This window comes from Zalophus californianus, chromosome 3 (assembly GCF_009762305.2).
Source record: "Zalophus californianus isolate mZalCal1 chromosome 3, mZalCal1.pri.v2, whole genome shotgun sequence".
Lineage (NCBI taxonomy): Eukaryota > Metazoa > Chordata > Mammalia > Carnivora > Otariidae > Zalophus > Zalophus californianus.
Genome location: NC_045597.1, coordinates 157,136,730 through 157,154,096, shown reverse-complemented (window position 1 = coordinate 157,154,096; position 17,367 = coordinate 157,136,730). Strand labels below are relative to the sequence as shown.

At 34.6% G+C, this 17,367-nt stretch overlaps 1 protein-coding gene across 3 annotated transcripts in view; it reads left to right on the top strand.

Moving 5' to 3' along the window:
- The window catches only part of PGAP1 (post-GPI attachment to proteins inositol deacylase 1), a 72,224-nt gene extending 55,145 nt beyond the window's left edge, over positions 1-17,079 (top strand). For all 3 annotated transcript variants that reach the window (XM_027590725.2, XM_027590724.2, XM_027590726.2), the window contains 8 exons: positions 4,612-4,705; positions 6,712-6,802; positions 7,578-7,775; positions 9,120-9,255; positions 10,495-10,545; positions 11,246-11,433; positions 12,664-12,768; positions 13,827-17,079. In XM_027590725.2, the coding sequence (XP_027446526.1) occupies positions 4,612-4,705; positions 6,712-6,802; positions 7,578-7,775; positions 9,120-9,255; positions 10,495-10,545; positions 11,246-11,433; positions 12,664-12,768; positions 13,827-13,965 (1,002 nt within the window). In that variant the 3' untranslated portion in view covers positions 13,966-17,079. The remainder of the gene's footprint in view (positions 1-4,611; positions 4,706-6,711; positions 6,803-7,577; positions 7,776-9,119; positions 9,256-10,494; positions 10,546-11,245; positions 11,434-12,663; positions 12,769-13,826) is intronic.
- Positions 17,080-17,367: the final 288 nt, after the last annotated feature.

Below are 17,367 nucleotides of genomic sequence, written 5' to 3'. Positions count from 1 at the left end.
ATAAGATACCTAGGAATAAATCTAACCAAAGAGCCAAAGAATCTGTAGTCAGAAAACTATAAAATACTCATGAAAGAAATTGAGGAAGTCACAAAGAAATGGAAAAACGTCCATGTTCATGGATTGGAAGAACAAATATTGTGAAGATGTCAATGCTACCTAGAGCAATCTACACATTTAGTGCAATCCCTATCAAAATACCATCCACTTTTTTCGAAGAAATGGAACAAATCCTAAAATTTGTATGAAACCAGAAAAGACCCCGAATAGCCAGAGGAATGTTGAAAAAGAAAAGCAAAGCTGGTGGCATCACAATTCCGGACTTCAAGCTCTATTACAAAGCTGTCATCATCAAGACAGTATGGTACTGGCACAAAAACAGACACATAGTTCAATGGAACAGCATAGAGAGCCCAGAAATGGACCCACAACTCTATGGTCAACTCATCTTCGACAAAGCAGGAAAGAATGTCCAATGGAAAAAAGACAGTCTTTTCAACAAATGGTGTTGGGAAAATTGGACAGCCACATGCAGAAGAATGAAACTGGACCACTTCCTTACACCACATACAAAAATAGACTCAAAATGAATGAAAGACTTAAATGTGAGACAGGAGTCCATCAAAATCCTTGAGGAGAACACAGGCAGCAACCTCTTTGACCTCAGCCGCAGCAACTTCTTCCTAGAAATATCACCAAAGGCAAGGGAAGCAAGGGCAAAAATTGAACTATTGGGCCTTCATCAAGGTAAAAAGCTTTTGCACAGCAAAAGAAACAGTCAACTAAACCAAAAGACAACCGACAAGTGGGAGAAGCTATTTGCAAATGACATATCAGATAAAGAGCTAGTATCCAAAATCTATAAAGAACTTATCAAACTCAACACCCAAAGAACAAATAATCCAATCAAGAAATGGGCAGAAGACATGAACAGACATTTCTGCAAAGAAGACATCCAAATGGCCAACAGACACATGAAAAAGTGCTCAACATCTCTCGGCATCAGGGAAATACAAACCAAAACCACAATGAGATTCCACCTCCCACCAGTCAGAATGGCTAAAATTAACAAGTCAGGAAACGACAAATGTTGGTGAGGATACGGAGAAAGGGGAACCCTCCTACACTGCTGGTGGGAATGCAAGCTGGTGCAGCCACTTTGGAAAACAGTATAGCTGTTCCTCAAAAAGCTGAAAATAGAACTACTGTATGACCCAGCAATGGCACTACTGGGTATTTACCCCAAAGATAACAAATGAAGTGATCCGAAGGGGTTGTGTACCCCAATGTTTATAGCAGCAGTATCCACAATAGCCAAACTATGGAAAGAGCCAAGATGTTCACCAACAGATGAATGGATAAAAAGATGTGGTGTGTGTATGTATACACACACACACACACACACACACACACACACACACACACACAAAATGGAATATTATGCAGCCATCAAAAAAGCCCAAAATGTCACCATTTGCAACCATGTGGATGTAACTAGAGGGTATTCTGCTAAGCCAAATAAGTCAATCAGAGGAAGACACGTATCATATGATCTCACTGATATGAGGACTTCTTAATCTCAGGAAACAAACTGAGGATTGCTGAAGTGGTAGGGGGGTGGGAGGGATGGGGTGGATGGGTGATGGACATCGGGGAGGGTATGTGCTATGGTGAGTGCTGTGAATTGTGTAAGACTGATGAATCACAGACCTGTACCTCTGAAACAAATAATATATGTTAAAAAAAAAAAGATAGTAGGAAGGGAAAAATGAAGGGGGGGAATCAGAGGGGGAGACGAACCATGAGAGACTATGGACTCTGAGAAACAAACTGAGGGTTCTAGAGGGGAGGGGGGTGGGGGAATGGGTTAGCCTGGTGATGGGTATTAAAGAGGGCACGTATTGAATGGAGCACTGGGTGTTATATGCAAACAATGAATCATGGAACACTACATCAAAAACTAATGATGTAATGTATGGTGATTAACATAATAAAATAAAAATTTTTTAAAAAGTTGATTACAGAGGAGAATAAATCTTTGTTAAAGTTTTAACATTAAAAGAAGAATTTAACACCATCTTTTTATATATTTTTATACAAGTTGGATCAGCTGAGGAGGCCTGGGTGGCACAGTCAGTTGACCATCTGACTCTTCGTTTTGGTTCAGGTCGTGATCCCAGGGTCCTGGGACCAAACCCTGCTGGGGACTCCGCTCCCTCCTCCTCTTCCCCTCCCCCCTCAAATAAATAAATTAGTTAAAAAAAAAATTGGATCAGCTGACAGAATGACTTGAGGAACTGTAACATAAAGGTTATGAATATAGGCTCTGGGTTAAATCCCGTTCCACAGTATTCCAAAGACAGTGAAGGACCTAACAGCTTAATACAGGGATACCTTGGGAAAAGGGTCCATAGAGCATTGGTGCTATTTTGGTAGATGCAAGTGAAAGATTAGAAGTGAGTAGAAGAGGAGAAATAGTACATCAAGCTCTTGAGAAGTTTAGTTGTGATGGGGCACCTGGGTGGCTCAGTTGTTAGGCGTCTGCCTTCAGCTCAGGTCGTGGTTCCAGGTCCTGGGATCGAGCCCCGCATCGGGCTCCCTGCTTGGCGGGAAGCCTGCTTCTCCCTCTCCCCCTCCCCCTGCTTGTGTTCCCGCTCTCGCTGTGTCTCTCTGTCAAATAAATAAAATTAAAAAAAAAAAAAGTTTAGCTGTGAGAGGGGAAAAAAGTGGTAACTGGAGAGGGAATTGGAGGAAAGGGAAGGTGTTGTCATTGTTTTCAGGATGAGAGACTTGAATTTGTTTAAATGTCAGTGGCTAGGTGAGTAAATGAATACCCTGGAATTTCATGTTATCTCTCCGTAAAACTCCTGGAAAAGAAAAAAAACTCGAGTTTTAAGTTAAAGCAAGTAATGATACCAAAGTATGAAATTGTTAATGAGATTAGAGCAGTCACTACATTATAAACTCCTTAGACAGTGCTCACCCTTATATTCCCTGTGCCGAGCACATTGAACCCAATACATAGATGATACACTTTCTAAATTGGGAAAGATGGAATAAATTATATTTTCATAGTCATCTATGAATAATTTTTAACTTTAGTTCCATTTACATAAAAATACAGCTCATCCCTGTTTAAGAAATATTGACACAGTTATACCTTGGAGTTGTGAGTTCAGTTCCAGACCACCACAATAAAGCAAATATTGTAATAAAGCAAGTCAAATGATATAAAAGTACATATAAAAGTTATGTTTATACTGTAGTCTGTTAAGTGTGCAATGGTATGTCTAAAAAAATGCATACCTTAATTTTAAAACTTCATAGCTAAAAAATGCTAACCATTATTTGAGCTTTTCATGAGTCATAATCAGTCATCGTAGATCATCATAACAAATACAATTCATGGAAATGTTTGAAATATTGTGAGAATTCTCAAAATATGACACAAAGTGAGCAAATGCTGTTGGGAAAATGGCATCAATAGACTTGCTTAATGCCAGTTGCCACAGACCTTCAATTTGTAGAAAAATTCAATTATCTGCAAAGTGCAATGAAGCAAATCAGTAAAATGAGGCATGCCTATAATAGCAGCCAGTATTTTTTGATAGCTTATCATGTTTGAGTTAATATTCTAAATGCTTTACACTGGGGCGCCTGGGTGGCTCAGTCGTTAAGCAGCTGCATTCAGCTCAGGTCCTGATCCCAGAGTCCTGGGATCAAGCCCCACGTTGGGCTCCCTGCTCAGTGCGGAGCCTGCTTCTCCCTATCCCTCTGCCTGCCGCTCTGCCTACTTGTGCTCTCTATCTGTTTGTCAAATAAATAAAAAAATCTTAAAAAAATATAAATGCTTTACATAAGTGAACATCCTTAAACTTTAAAACCATCTATAAGGTAAGTATTGTTATTGCCCCCATTTTACTGATGAGGACAATAAGAGTTAACAAGTAACTTGCTTGTCTATTAACTTTTTTTAAGATTTTATTTATTTTAGAGAGAGTGTGCACATGTGCAAGGGGCAGAGGGAAAGGGAAAGAGGATCTCAAGCAGGCTCTGTGCCAAGAGCAGAGCCTGACACAGAAATTATTTGCACCACCCTGAAATTATGACCTGAGCCAAAATCAAGAGTCAGATGCTTAACCGACTGAGCCACTCAGGTTCCCCTACTTGTCTATTAGGTTTTTAATTGTGCAAGTTACTTGGGCTCCCTGTGCCTGAATTTCTTCATCTGTAAAATAGGGATAAGAATTACCTCAAAGGATTTTTGGGAGAAGAGCATGAGATAATGCATATAAAGTGTTTAGTATCATGCCTGGACCATATTAAATGCTCGATAAATGTACCTTGTAAAAAAAAGTTTGTAGTATATGCTACTCAATTGTATAGTTTTTTGTTGTGCCTTATGAAAAATTCCGATAACGTTTCTGACGTACTGTATATTCTTAATATTTATTTTACTTAGAGTTTTGATACCCATTACTGGAAATACCTCTGTGGCCATGTCAGGAAAGATATAAAGTGAAGAAAGACATTTTTATTTCATGTGAAAGTACATTTTATTTCATTAACATGAATATTCAGAAGTTGCCCTTTGATTTGCCTGTTTTCTAGGTAGTTAGATTTCATGGTGGAGCTCTTCCTGCTTATGTTACATCTAGTATCCTTCTTGCTTATGGAGGACAGTTATACTCTCTTTTCTCAACAGGTAAGAATGTTTCTATTCCTCCTCTCTTCTTCATCCCTTTCCTCCTCAGTGCTCCATTACTACTTATTTATCCCTCGTGTGGCTAAATTCATGACCCATCTCAAGTTTACAGGCATTTCAGATCCTCTGGTTTTAGGAGATCCCCAAGAAGATTCCTTACTTGGCTTTTCCATTTTACACTTTCATGCCGAAAGTTTTTCTCTCTATTCTGAGGATATCCTAAGAGGTAGAGTCTCGCTGATGGGGATCTTGTTCCCCATTCCATTCCTGGTACTAACATAGTGTCAAGCACATAGTAGGCATTCAGTGTAATGTTTGGGCTGTATTCACTGTATCAGTTAGGTCCTGGCACACTGAATGGAATAATTGAGAATTTATTTTAATGAAGGGACTATTTCAAAGGTATGGGTAGGGTTGAGGAAAACCAGCAAGAAATGATTAAGTGCCAGATTAGCAGTAGAGCCATCTGATACTCCTTGGTGCCAGGGCAAGGGAGTGAGCAAGCCTTAGAGAGCTATAGTAGAGGGCAGCATCACTACAGCTGCAGCCACTGTCAGCCTGTGGCTCAGCAGGGGGTAAAGGCAGGGAAATACATACACTAACCTTATTTCCTCTTTTTTTTTTTTTAAGATTTTGTTTATTTATTTGAGAGAGAGAGACTGAGAGATAGCACGAGAGGGGGGAGGGTCAGAGGGAGAAGCAGACTCCCTGCTGAGCAGGGAGCCCGATGTGGGACTCGATCCCAGGACTCCAAGATCATGACCTGAGCCGAAGGCAGTTGCTTAACCAACTGAACCACCCAGGCACCCACCTTATTTCCTCTTATCAGTGCCTATCATTCATTGCACCTAAGTCAGCCTCCCAGAGTTCAGAACAAAGTAAGGGGAGAATGGGTCTGGAGAGGCAAATATAGAATATATACTGCACTGGACAAAACCTTCCTTTGAGTATAGCATTGAAAATAGTTTCCCGGGAGCCTACTTTATAAAGCCCTCACACACTTGTTAAGCTTGGATTGTAATCAAGGGAGATAAGAGATAGGAAAAGACAGTGGATCAAAATATATAAAAGTAATCTGAAAATATCCTCTACCATTTCCATCTTGCCAAATCCTTCTGCAGCTACTTATTTCCTTTCAATGACTTACAATTTCAAGTCTGCCATTAGTATTCATTTTAATCTTCATATATTGCTGTTGGGAATGTAAATGGTATAGATGCTTTGGAAAGTAGTCTGGCAGTTACTCTATGACTCAGGATTTATACTCCTAGGTATATAACCAAGAAAAATGTAAACATACACCCACACTAAACTTGTGCATACCTGTTCACATAAGCACTATTTGTAATATCCAAAAACACAGAAACAACCCAAATATCCATCAGCTGATAAATGGATAAATAAAATGTGCTGACACATCCTACAATATGAATGAATCTTGGAAACATGCCAAATGAAAGGAGCCAGTCACAAAGGACCGTATATTATGTGATTTCTATATTATGTGATTTCGTTTATAGAAAATGTTCAGAATAGGCCAGTCTATAGACACAAAGTAGATTAATTGTTGCCTGGGAATAGGGAAACATTGCAAGTGACAGTTAAGGGGAACAAAGTTTGGGAGTAATGAAAATGTTCTGAGACTGATTGTGGTGATAAAACCACTAAATTGTGTATACTTTGAATGAATGGTGTGGTATGAGAATTATATCTCAGTAAAATTGTTTTTTAAAAAAAAAATCACCTTTGGAGCTTTGTGAAAATACAAATGGTGAAACCCCAGCTTTGGCTTCCTGAAGTTGTTTCAGAAGGGATTGTGTACTCTTATATAAGACCTATTGAATTACAGTAATTTTTAATCTGTGAAGAGAGTCTTTATGATAATAATGACCCTTGTTTTCTCTGACATGAAATATGATGCTCTTACAATGCAGTCAGTGTATGATTACTCATAGTTACTATGAATTCTTTACTACACATAGGTGTTTTTTTTTTTTAATCACCAGGTCATTGCTTAGAATATGCTACTATGTTGGATAAAGAAGCCAAGCCATACAAAGTTGATCCTTTTGTAATTATGATTAAGTTTCTGCTGGGGTAAGTTTTATTATCTGTGATAATGATTTTAATTATTTTATATATATGAAACATGTTTAGCCCCATAATGAAATACAAATATTCATACAAATATGGCAATTGTCTTGTTTTATTAAATGGGACTTTTAGGCAGAGGCCTAATAGGTATATCAACATTTACTTTAATACTATAACCATTTCAAAAGTAATTATAGAAGTTAGATGTATCAATTATAGAAATTTAGTCTGTAAATATATCAAACTTCTAACATTTGCAAAGGGATGCATATGGTCCATAATCTTTGAGTATCCCAAATTCATGAGCACAAACCATTATAGGATACTTGTGAAACAGCACCTCAGATCACTTTTTCTTCCCATACAAAGTGTATTTTGGATCTCTACCACACTTAACATTCCATTTTTAATTTATTCTAATTTTGTGTTTTTTTGCTTAGAACCAATATACTTAGATCTCTTTTCGTTAGCCATTACAACTACCTGTTAGTTTTCTAACTTAAAAAAAAAAGACCACTTATTTATTACAAGAATCAATAGAGAGCAGTGGAACTGCATTCAGACTCAGGACTCGGATCCTTGAAGATCAGTAGACTCACTTGGAAAATAAATGACTTGTTCTCTACAAGGAATTGAAAATTGTTTTTCAGTATAATTACGAATTGAGTATCATGGAACTTTGGGGACTCTAGTGAATGGTCAGACACCTCAGATATTAAATACTTGAATATCAGTTGTTGATTTTTTTCTTTTATTGTATGTTTTCTTTTATCCACAGATATAAATGGTTTAAGGAATTATGGGATGTGTTAATGTTACCAGAATTAGATGCCATCGTTTTAACTAGTCAGAGTATGTGTTTCCCCCTTGTATCCTTGATTCTCTTTCTGTTTGGAACATGTACTGCCTACTGGGGTGGCCTACTTTCTTCTACATCTGTGAGACTCCTTTCTTCATTGTGGCTAGCTTTGAAAAGGTAAAAAATGAAAGCTTTCTAATTCCTCTTAAGGAAAAAACTATATTTTGATAGGGAACCTCACAATTAATTGGCTTTCACTAAACTCTGATTTTTTTTTAAAGATTTTATTTATTTATTTCACAGAGAGAGAGAGAGAGTACAAGCAGGGGGAGCAGCAAGAAGAGGGAGAAGCAGGCTCCCGATGAGCAGAGAGCCTGACATGGGGCTCGATCCCAGGACTCTGGGATCATGACCTGAGCCGAAGGCAGACGCTTAACCAACTGAGCCACCCAGACACCCCTAAACTCTAATTTCTAAGGAAAGATGTATCACTAGAAAAACGTGTTAGTGTTCAAAGTTATGTCTTTGTTAAAGATAATCATTTAGGGACACCTGGCTGGCTCAGTAAGAGGAGCATGCAACTCTTGATCATAAGTTTGAGCCCCACGTTGGTATAGAGATTACTGAATTAAATAAAAACTTTTATTTAAAAAAAGATAATCATTTATTGCAAGCTAAATGCACATTTGTGTTAATGCCAAGAGTTAATCAAAAAAGTTTGACAGAGGGGTGCCTTACTGGCTCAGTCGGTAGAGCATGCGACTTTTGAACTCAGGGTCATGAATTCAAGCCCAGCATTGGGAGTAGACATTACATTAAAAAGTGACAGATTACTGAAGTATTTTTAATTTTTATGATTGTAAATCTTTCAAAGGAAGAAGCGTTTTTCTGGCAATGCTTTTATATGTTGACTTTCAGTCAAACCTGAGAGCAAGATAATTCTAGTCAAGATACTTAAGATCAGATTAGATGAAATGCATAAAAATTCCAAAAACATTGCCTCGAGTTTTATTTTGGACCCAAAGATAAAGTTTGAAGTTACTAGTAGGTTCTTCGGGTAAACCACTGACCTCGTTTCTATTGCCTTTGCTCCTCACCAGACATGTTATGTGATATACTGTCACAGAGGGTTTTATGGTGTGATGCTTCTTCCTTCACCCTTCTGAGGTGCTTCTGACACTAATAACATCTTAAGTCTGAGTGATCTCGAGACTTTAAGAAATAGAAAGATTGGAAATACATGGCACAGGGCCTATAATTAATTATTTTTAGCAGCATTTTTTCTGAGTACAAATATCAGCCATAGTGTATCTAAATGGAACAGGAGCTGTCACAGTGTATTACAGAATATACAAATGTATGTCATTCCTTGCCTTTATGAAAAAATATTTTACTGCTTACCTTATGGTACTTGCATATTAATAAGCAGGAGAGCTTGGCAGAGTACTGTATTGTTTTCAAATGTGACTGTATAAATAACTGTTAATATACTTTTAAAAGCTTTATTCTTGTTTTTTCCAGGCCCTCTGAACTTCCTAAAGATATCAAAATGATATCAGCAGATTTGCCCTTTTTGACAATTGTTTTGATCATAGTTAGTTGGACAACCTGTGGAGCATTTGCCATACTGCTTACTTATCTTTATTATGTGTTTAAGGTATGTCACATCACTGAAGTCAGAATGGCTGGGCTTTGTGTCAGGCAGAATTTCCTGTAGGTGTTGTTAACAAAAATTTTAATTACAGTTGCAGTAACCTGTTATTTAAGGTTTAAGTGTAGGTTTTTTCTTAACATCTTAGTTATTTAAAATATATGGTTAACTATAGAGCTGAAATTATTGATCTGAGTTCATAATAAACTGAGTTTACTAAAAAAGAAGGGGAAAATATATAATCTGTTTTGCATTGCTTCTTGCTCTTGCAAGTAATGTTAACTTTTTAAAAAACATTTTACTACAGCAGTTTTCATTCATACCTCCCTTTGAACATGGGTAATAGACAAAAAGTTATGTCATTGGGATCGATCTATCAATTGTGCTGACATAATGTAGAATGTTATAGATGTTGCTAGAGAATCAGAAGACAAAAATAATGAGGCTGATAATTTTACTGAGGAAGTAAAAAACACTTCCAAGAAGTCTGATAGCTTTGCAGGAAAATCTAGGTTATACAACTGTATACTCTCCTCATTAAACTTAGGTAGAGACAGTTGATACCAGAATGGATAATCATTGTTTTCTTTTTTAAACAAAGGTTTATTTACATCTGCTTCAAACACTAATACATGCACATTATAGATTATTTTCAATTTTCCAAAGGAAATTTATGTCCATCAGAAAAATCTATTTACTACTTTGATTTATAAGTATATTTTTAGCTTTTTAAATTGGATATTTCAAATAATTGACACAATGAGCAAAACTTTCTCAAATACTTGGCTTAAGCAAACCTAACAAATTAAACCTGAAGATTTTCTGAGATTCTTATAAACATTTCACCATATATAATTGAGTTCAAATTTTCAAAAATTGAGAATAGATAAGACATATTAAAATCTTTATACTATACTGAAGATAATCAGATATTTTACTCACAGGACACTAAGTTGCTAGAGCAAAGCATTATTCAAACATAGGTTCTCAGAATAGCAATATATCCTGGACCCATCATGCTCTGGAAGTTTGTTTTATTTTGTTTCTTTTTTTTAATCCATAATAGCAAGCTTGTATAGTTATTATTTACCTTTTCTGAAAGAATATTTGTAAATGTTTAAATGTATTTTTAGTTATTCAGATTTCTTTAAATTTCAGATTACAGTGTTTCTCAGTTGTAATAAAAATGGTTGTTTTTTTTGTTTCAAAATAAAAGTGAAATTAAAGTTTTTTCTTTTTTCCTAGATTGTTCATCTGCAAGCCAGCCTAACAACTTACAAAAATAGCCAGACTGTGGTAAGTTTTATTTTCAAAACTCTACATCACTTAATATAAAAGAACATGGGGAAATAAAAAAGTTTGTGTTTTTTTAAGTTAGGATTTCACAGTATTTTAAAAAGGTGTCATGAATTTAAGTAACTTTAAGAAAAGTAAACCTAATAGACTTAGATTGTCTAATTTTAATTTTTTGTTGTTGTTAGAGAGTACGCATGTGGTGGAGGGCACGTGGTAGCGGGGAGGGGCAGAGGGAGAGAATCTCAAACCCCCGACTCAGGGCTTGATTTCACAACCCTGAGATCATGACCTGAGCCAAAATAAAGAGTCCAACGCTTAACTGACTGAGCCACTCAGGTGCCTCTGTCTAATTTTAATTTGATCTTTATCAGTACTTATGTCATTTTTATTGTTACAAATTATCTTTTTTAAATTTTAAGTAATTACTTAGAGGATATAGTCTCAGCAGTGGAAATAGCAAGTCAAGGAATAAAAATTTTATAGCTAATAACTGCTTTAAATTACATTGAGCAAGGTAATTTAAATTTTTTTTTTTTTTTTTTTTTTAATTTTTTATTGTGGTAATTTAAATATTTTATATCAGTTTGGCAATAGAAAGATGCGGTTATTTAGCTATTAAATAAATAATTGAGTGTGATCCTGAGTAAAATAATAAACTTTAATTTTAATATCTTTGTGTTTTTACTTTATTGCTTTATAGAATCCCAAACACTCTAGAAGAAGTGAAAAAAAATCAAATCACCATAAAGACTCTACAGTACACTATCTTCGTTTATCTGCCAATGATGCTGAAGATAGTCTTCGCATGCACAGTACTGTGATTAACTTACTAACATGGATTGTATTACTCAGCATGCCATCTTTAATTTATTGGTTAAAGAATCTCAGGTGTGTTTTATTTATATAATTATAATTTATGTGCTTCAAACAATAAATATCTGTAAGTAGAGACTTACCAGATTCCTAATGGTTCATAAAACTTCCTCAAGAATAGGAAGCTATATATTTCCCAAAATTTATTTTTAGTATATTCACATTTTTTCCCTTACTGTGAGGATATAAACTTCCTCAAAATCTGCCCAAAAGAGGGAAGTGTATTTTATTTATTTTACCTTTAACCTTCTGTGAGTCTAGATGTAAAAATGTGCTTTATTTTGTTGACTTAAGGTATTCATAATGCTTGGTGCTTTAAGTATTTTTCAATTCATGATCGGTTTTATGTTTTCTTAAATTTGGAAGGAAGAAAATGCTTACATTTAAAAAGATTAGAAATAATGAAAAAGTGTAGTTTTCTAATTGAGTATCAAACATTGAACTAAAATAAATGACCACCTCTTTTACTACTGAAAACCATTTTTGCCTTGCCACGTGATAATTTTCTAGGTTAGAGTGTTAAAATGCCCTCTGAGATTATTTCTGGAATATTTAGTTATTGGTAAATATTAAAAAAAAAAAAACAGGCCACCTTATCCAAGTAATAATAGATCCCCTCCTCAATGCAGTTTTCCGAAATAATACAAAAATTTCAAATTATCTAAATACTGGAAAATTTTTTTTTTTTGAAAAGCCAAGTAAGTTTGATAGATCAACAGGTTATGAGATGTTAATATCCCTCCTTTTTAGTCAAGATCCAGATTTTTGTTCACAGGTTTGGGGAGAAATTATTTGAGGAGCTCGAATTTATGATTCTGAAAGGCTCTCAATGCCTCACTGTCCATAAATGCCAGAGATGAGAATTTGGATTTTTAAAAATAGGGACAATTGCTTTATAAAAACCTTTGTTTTTTTATCTTTTTTTTTCTAGAGCAGACTTAATATATTTTAAATAATTTGTTTTATAAAAACATTTCTATATGAGCTTTCAGGCATATACCTATTAAAAGGAAGTGCTTCCATATTGGATATTTTCATTTCCTTTAGTAGTTTCTGAACATAATTCTCCATATAAAACCTTAGGTATAAAGATGATCTATAGCAAAAGTTATTTATCAAAGATTTCATGAGCTATTTAGAGCTCTCATATCTGGAATGTTTTGAAATTAATTTGTTTGATTCTGATCATTTAAAATGATTGGTTGTGCTTTATTGATTTATAAGGGTTTTTTCTCTTCGATATAGGTATTACTTTAAACTTAATCCTGATCCATGTAAACCTTTGGCATTTATCCTTATTCCAACTATGGCAATTCTTGGAAATACTCACACTGTTTCAATAAAATCCAGGTATAATAGTTTAATCTTTTTCTCACATCTTTTCCTAGTCTTAATCACTCTTTTATGTCTGAAACATGTTCTTTATGTCTCAATATTTTGACTATGTCTAAATATTTTGAAATATATTCCTAAAGCTAAAGCTGTAATCATACAGTAATTATGGTTTGTATGCAGGTATAATTTATATGTAAGTATATTTTATTTGTTTTCTTAATTATGGATTTTACTTGTTAGGATATAATACCTTTTTTTTTGAATTTAGCTCTTAAAAGATATGATGTCTAATAAGATTTTGTTTCCAAAAAGTAGGGAAGGAGTGAAGTGGAAAGGATTATAGATGAAGTAAGATTGGCCATGACTTGATACTTTTTGAAGTTGGGTGATGGGTACATGAAGTTCATTATACTGTTAGCTCACTTATATATATGTTTAAAGTCCTCTGTAAATTTGACTTTTCATTGACTGGTTTGGTTGTTTGCTCTAGAAGCCTGTTTTCAGTTGGTTCTGGCAGATGGTTGCAGATATTCTAGAATGAAGCAGACCTGGCTTCATTGGCCCTCTAACATTGGCTTCTTGGCTCTGCCATTTAATACCTCTATGTCTTTAGACAAATTCCCTAACCCCTCTTATCCTTAGTTTCTCTGTTTTCAGAGTAAAATGGTAATAGTCTTTTCTGATAGCATTTTTCTTTTAAAAAGATTTAGTGTCTTGTCTTAATATTGTTCCTGTTAGGAATTAAGGGTTCCTTTTTTATTTGGTTAAGTTTCTTTTTTTGTTTTTGTTTTTTGTTTTTTGCTATTACAAGTAAGGTTAGAATAGTTCTGTAGCTATGTCCTAGTAAATATTATTTTTGAAAGGATAAATTTTTAGAGGTAGAATTGCTGAATAAAAGTCCAACTGATATTTTTCTGTTGTTAAAATTGATTATTTACTTAATAGAAATATTTTTCTGTAGCTAAAATGTGGCTTGTATTGATCTTTTTAAAATTATGGACAGTTAAATCAGCATATTCTGGTTTTGCCTACAATGTAGTTTACATAATTTATATTTCTCTGTTTCTTTACAGTAAATTGTTGAAGGCTACTTCACTGTTTCCACTTCCTCTGGCTGTTGGTGTAATTGCTTTTGGGTCAGCACATTTATACAGGGTTCCATGCTTCGTTTTCGTTCCTCTTTTACTCCATGCATTATGCAACTTCATGTAAGACTGAATTTAAGGAATGATAAAAATAATTATAACTTTAGCGTCAGTAAGAAGAGAGAATGCACAGATTCATCAATGTGGACAGCAAGATCCTTTGGAGAAGACCAGTCTATTTTTACAATATTGAAAATAGGAAATTAGTTTTATAATACTTGAGAAAAGTAGTTGAAGCATGGTTTTGTTTTGTGGTATGGCATCTGTGTACTAGTCATTTTTGAAAAGGGTCTGGTGGCCACTGTTTTTGAGGACTTCTGCATATCAGCTATTCTGCTTAATTGGCCATACTGGGAATCTTCTAAATACTCAGTAAATGTAGCATTGCTTGTAATCTCAACTCAAGCCTTCTGCTCATTTCATTAAACTTTCTTCTAAAAAGTTGGTTACTTTGTATTTGCTACAGCATGTATTTGAGAAATCAGTCTTAAAAGATGAATGAAAAAGAAAAAGATCAATGAAATTCACAACTGTTTGGTTTCTCAAAAATGAAATAACCTCAAAGAGTCAGTTTTTGACAGCCACAGTGAACAAGGCAGATCTTTTGTTTTCTTACATCTATGAACATACAACTTTTAATTTTAAGGAGACATGTTTTCTTGGTAACCAATGGAAGATTGGTGAACATAATTTAAATTCAAAACTTAGTGGAATTTTCTCACTACTTTCAAATACAGATCTTATTTTGTATTCTTGGTGAATATCAGGAGTCTATTAAAGAAGTCTCTCCTTAAATTTAAAGAACATTGTCCCAGATATTTACTTATTGGTGTTGGAGCGGTACGGTTGTTCAGTATGTACCATTTTATTTAATTCATTGACCCAATGGTTGCCAAAAGTGCCTCAGATCATAGTGGATTTTTAAAATAACTAAATTCCAGTGGTCAGAAAAAAACTCTAGGTTTGCAGTTTTTGTCTACTGTAGAAAAAAGTCAGCATGATCAAGTGGTATACTACATTTGATATGTAAAATTATACTATTAATGGAATAACCAACTGTTATCCATTAATAGCATAAGTATAAACAGTGTACCTAAATAAATTGGAGGTTTTAACCACTAGTTTTAACAATGGCATCTTAATTTGCCAAGGTGATTACCTTGGTTTGACAGAAAAGAGAGTAATATTTCTATTTCATTTGAGACTTCAGCTTGCTTTTAGCTACAGAAGAGTAGGTAATGGAGCTAGGTATCTTTGCCTTAAGATAGAATAAACTGAGGCTGAGGTATACTTGGCTCATGGAGCCCTTCCTTTAGATGTGTATGCTCTACATACCCAAAACTGTTTAAAGTCCTTAAATCCCAGTAATACTTGTGAACTTTTGTCCTTGTTAGTACCCAGGACTGTCCTAGAGTACCAGATTCATTTTGTCAGCAATTGTATCTGGATTCAATTACAATCTCTCAGCTGTTACTGCCTGTGGAGGGTTTCCCCCACTTCACTACCTAGAGGGTTACCTCACTTCACTTCTCAGTTATTCCTCAGGTCCTTGCTGTTTTGGCATCAGTTGAAGAGGATCTCGGTATCATCTATGAGGGTTGTAAGTTTGTTTGATTCCATTGTTGTCTCTCCCAACCTCATGCCTCTTGTTCAGTATTTATATTTTCACTTATGGAGATCAATAAAGGGAAGTGATAACTTCATAGTAGACATGGCTGACATTTCAGGCTCTTGTTTGAGAGAGGTAGCACAAGGATAAAATACAAAATGCTTGTTTGTTCAGTATATGAAAGGAAAGAGAATTTATTATACACTTGTCCCATGGCATACTACGTGTATATTTAAATAAGGACATAACTGCTTATGTTTACCTATTCATATATTCATAAGTATATACATTTTATCTTTGTTTTTTTCACTGATATTATCATTGTATTTTTAAGTTACAGGTTAAATGTGTCATTTAACTATTTCTTAATTTAAACTTATGTTTATATACAGAAAGAACTTTAGAACATTCATTAATTTGTATCTTCTATTGACAGCCACAGTCATCATATTTATATGATCTAAAGTCTCCTTGTTCAGTCAGTACTGCTCATGAATAAAATATAACAAGCTTAAATTTCTCATTTGTGAGCAGGAGATTAGCTTTTTAAAGCAGCAGACTAGGCACACTAATTCTCACTGAACAATTTTCATGAGTGTAGTTATCAAGTCCTAAAGTCTTATTTATTCCAACAGAATATTTCATTTTAGGCCTATAAAAAGAATTCTAATTAAACATAAACAATAGTAGGTTGGGTCTTTAACCATTTTTATACACACACACACACACACACACCTGCACACCTACACACCTACACACACACACACTCACTCACTCACACATACACATTTTGACAGGGTGTTTATCAAATCCTGATGTACTTTAAGGCTAAATAACTACCAGAGATGAGAAGCCCAAATAACTACCAGAGATGAGAAGATAGGCTCTGTCTCAAGATTAGGGAAATTGATGTTTCTGTCACTTGGGGAAAAGATAGTCCTTTTGTCTTTAAATTATACATTGTTTCTACCATGCTTACAACCTATATTAATTAGCTGGCAGAACAGTACAGCTTTATTAGAAATGTTACTAAAAATGAAATTATTTACTGGAAGTTACAGATTATTCAGTTCAACAAACTTCTGAGCTCAAGTGCTATAACATTTTTATTTAGAATTTGAGTTTTGAGTAAGTTTTGTGTTATAAAAATTACTCTTGGACCCTATTGTTGATAAATAGATCAAACAGGAAAAATACTGAGTACTTTTAGTGTTTCTAAAGCCTCAGTTGGAGTTACTAGTATAATTTGGAACTGATAATATGGTAGAAAATATTAACACCTTTTTTCTGGATCTTTTTCATGCCAGAAATTAAACAGTTTCTGCTAACTCTTTTCTTGGTTGTCACTAGAATGAAGATATTTAAAACAGTGGTCCCAAAAAGCCATTCTTGGGTTCACATTGATTTTGAGTTTCTTCAGTATATATTGATCATGTATTGATTAATCTTTAATTTTTTTTCATATTTTGGTCAGATAAATTCACATGTATCTAATGGAATACCTTTTCTTGATTGAACTACACTGTGGTATCTATATACAGTAAAAAAAATAAAGAACTATACTAGGCCTAGTAAATGTTTGTTGTTGATTATCCTATCACTCGTGCAGACGGTACACGTTTCCACCACACACACATACTTAAATGAAGCAAATTATCGGATTTGTTCATTATCTAGTTCTACACTTTTTCTAATGCTTCAGACTTGTCATTCATAGCATAGTATATTTTACCTCACTGCTCACTAGCACCTCTTACACATAGTGGCCAGGGGAAATAAAAGGAGGGAAAATGGGAGAAACACAAAGATTATAGGATAAACTAGGACTGTTGATTCCTGAATCCCCAGATAGTTCAACTG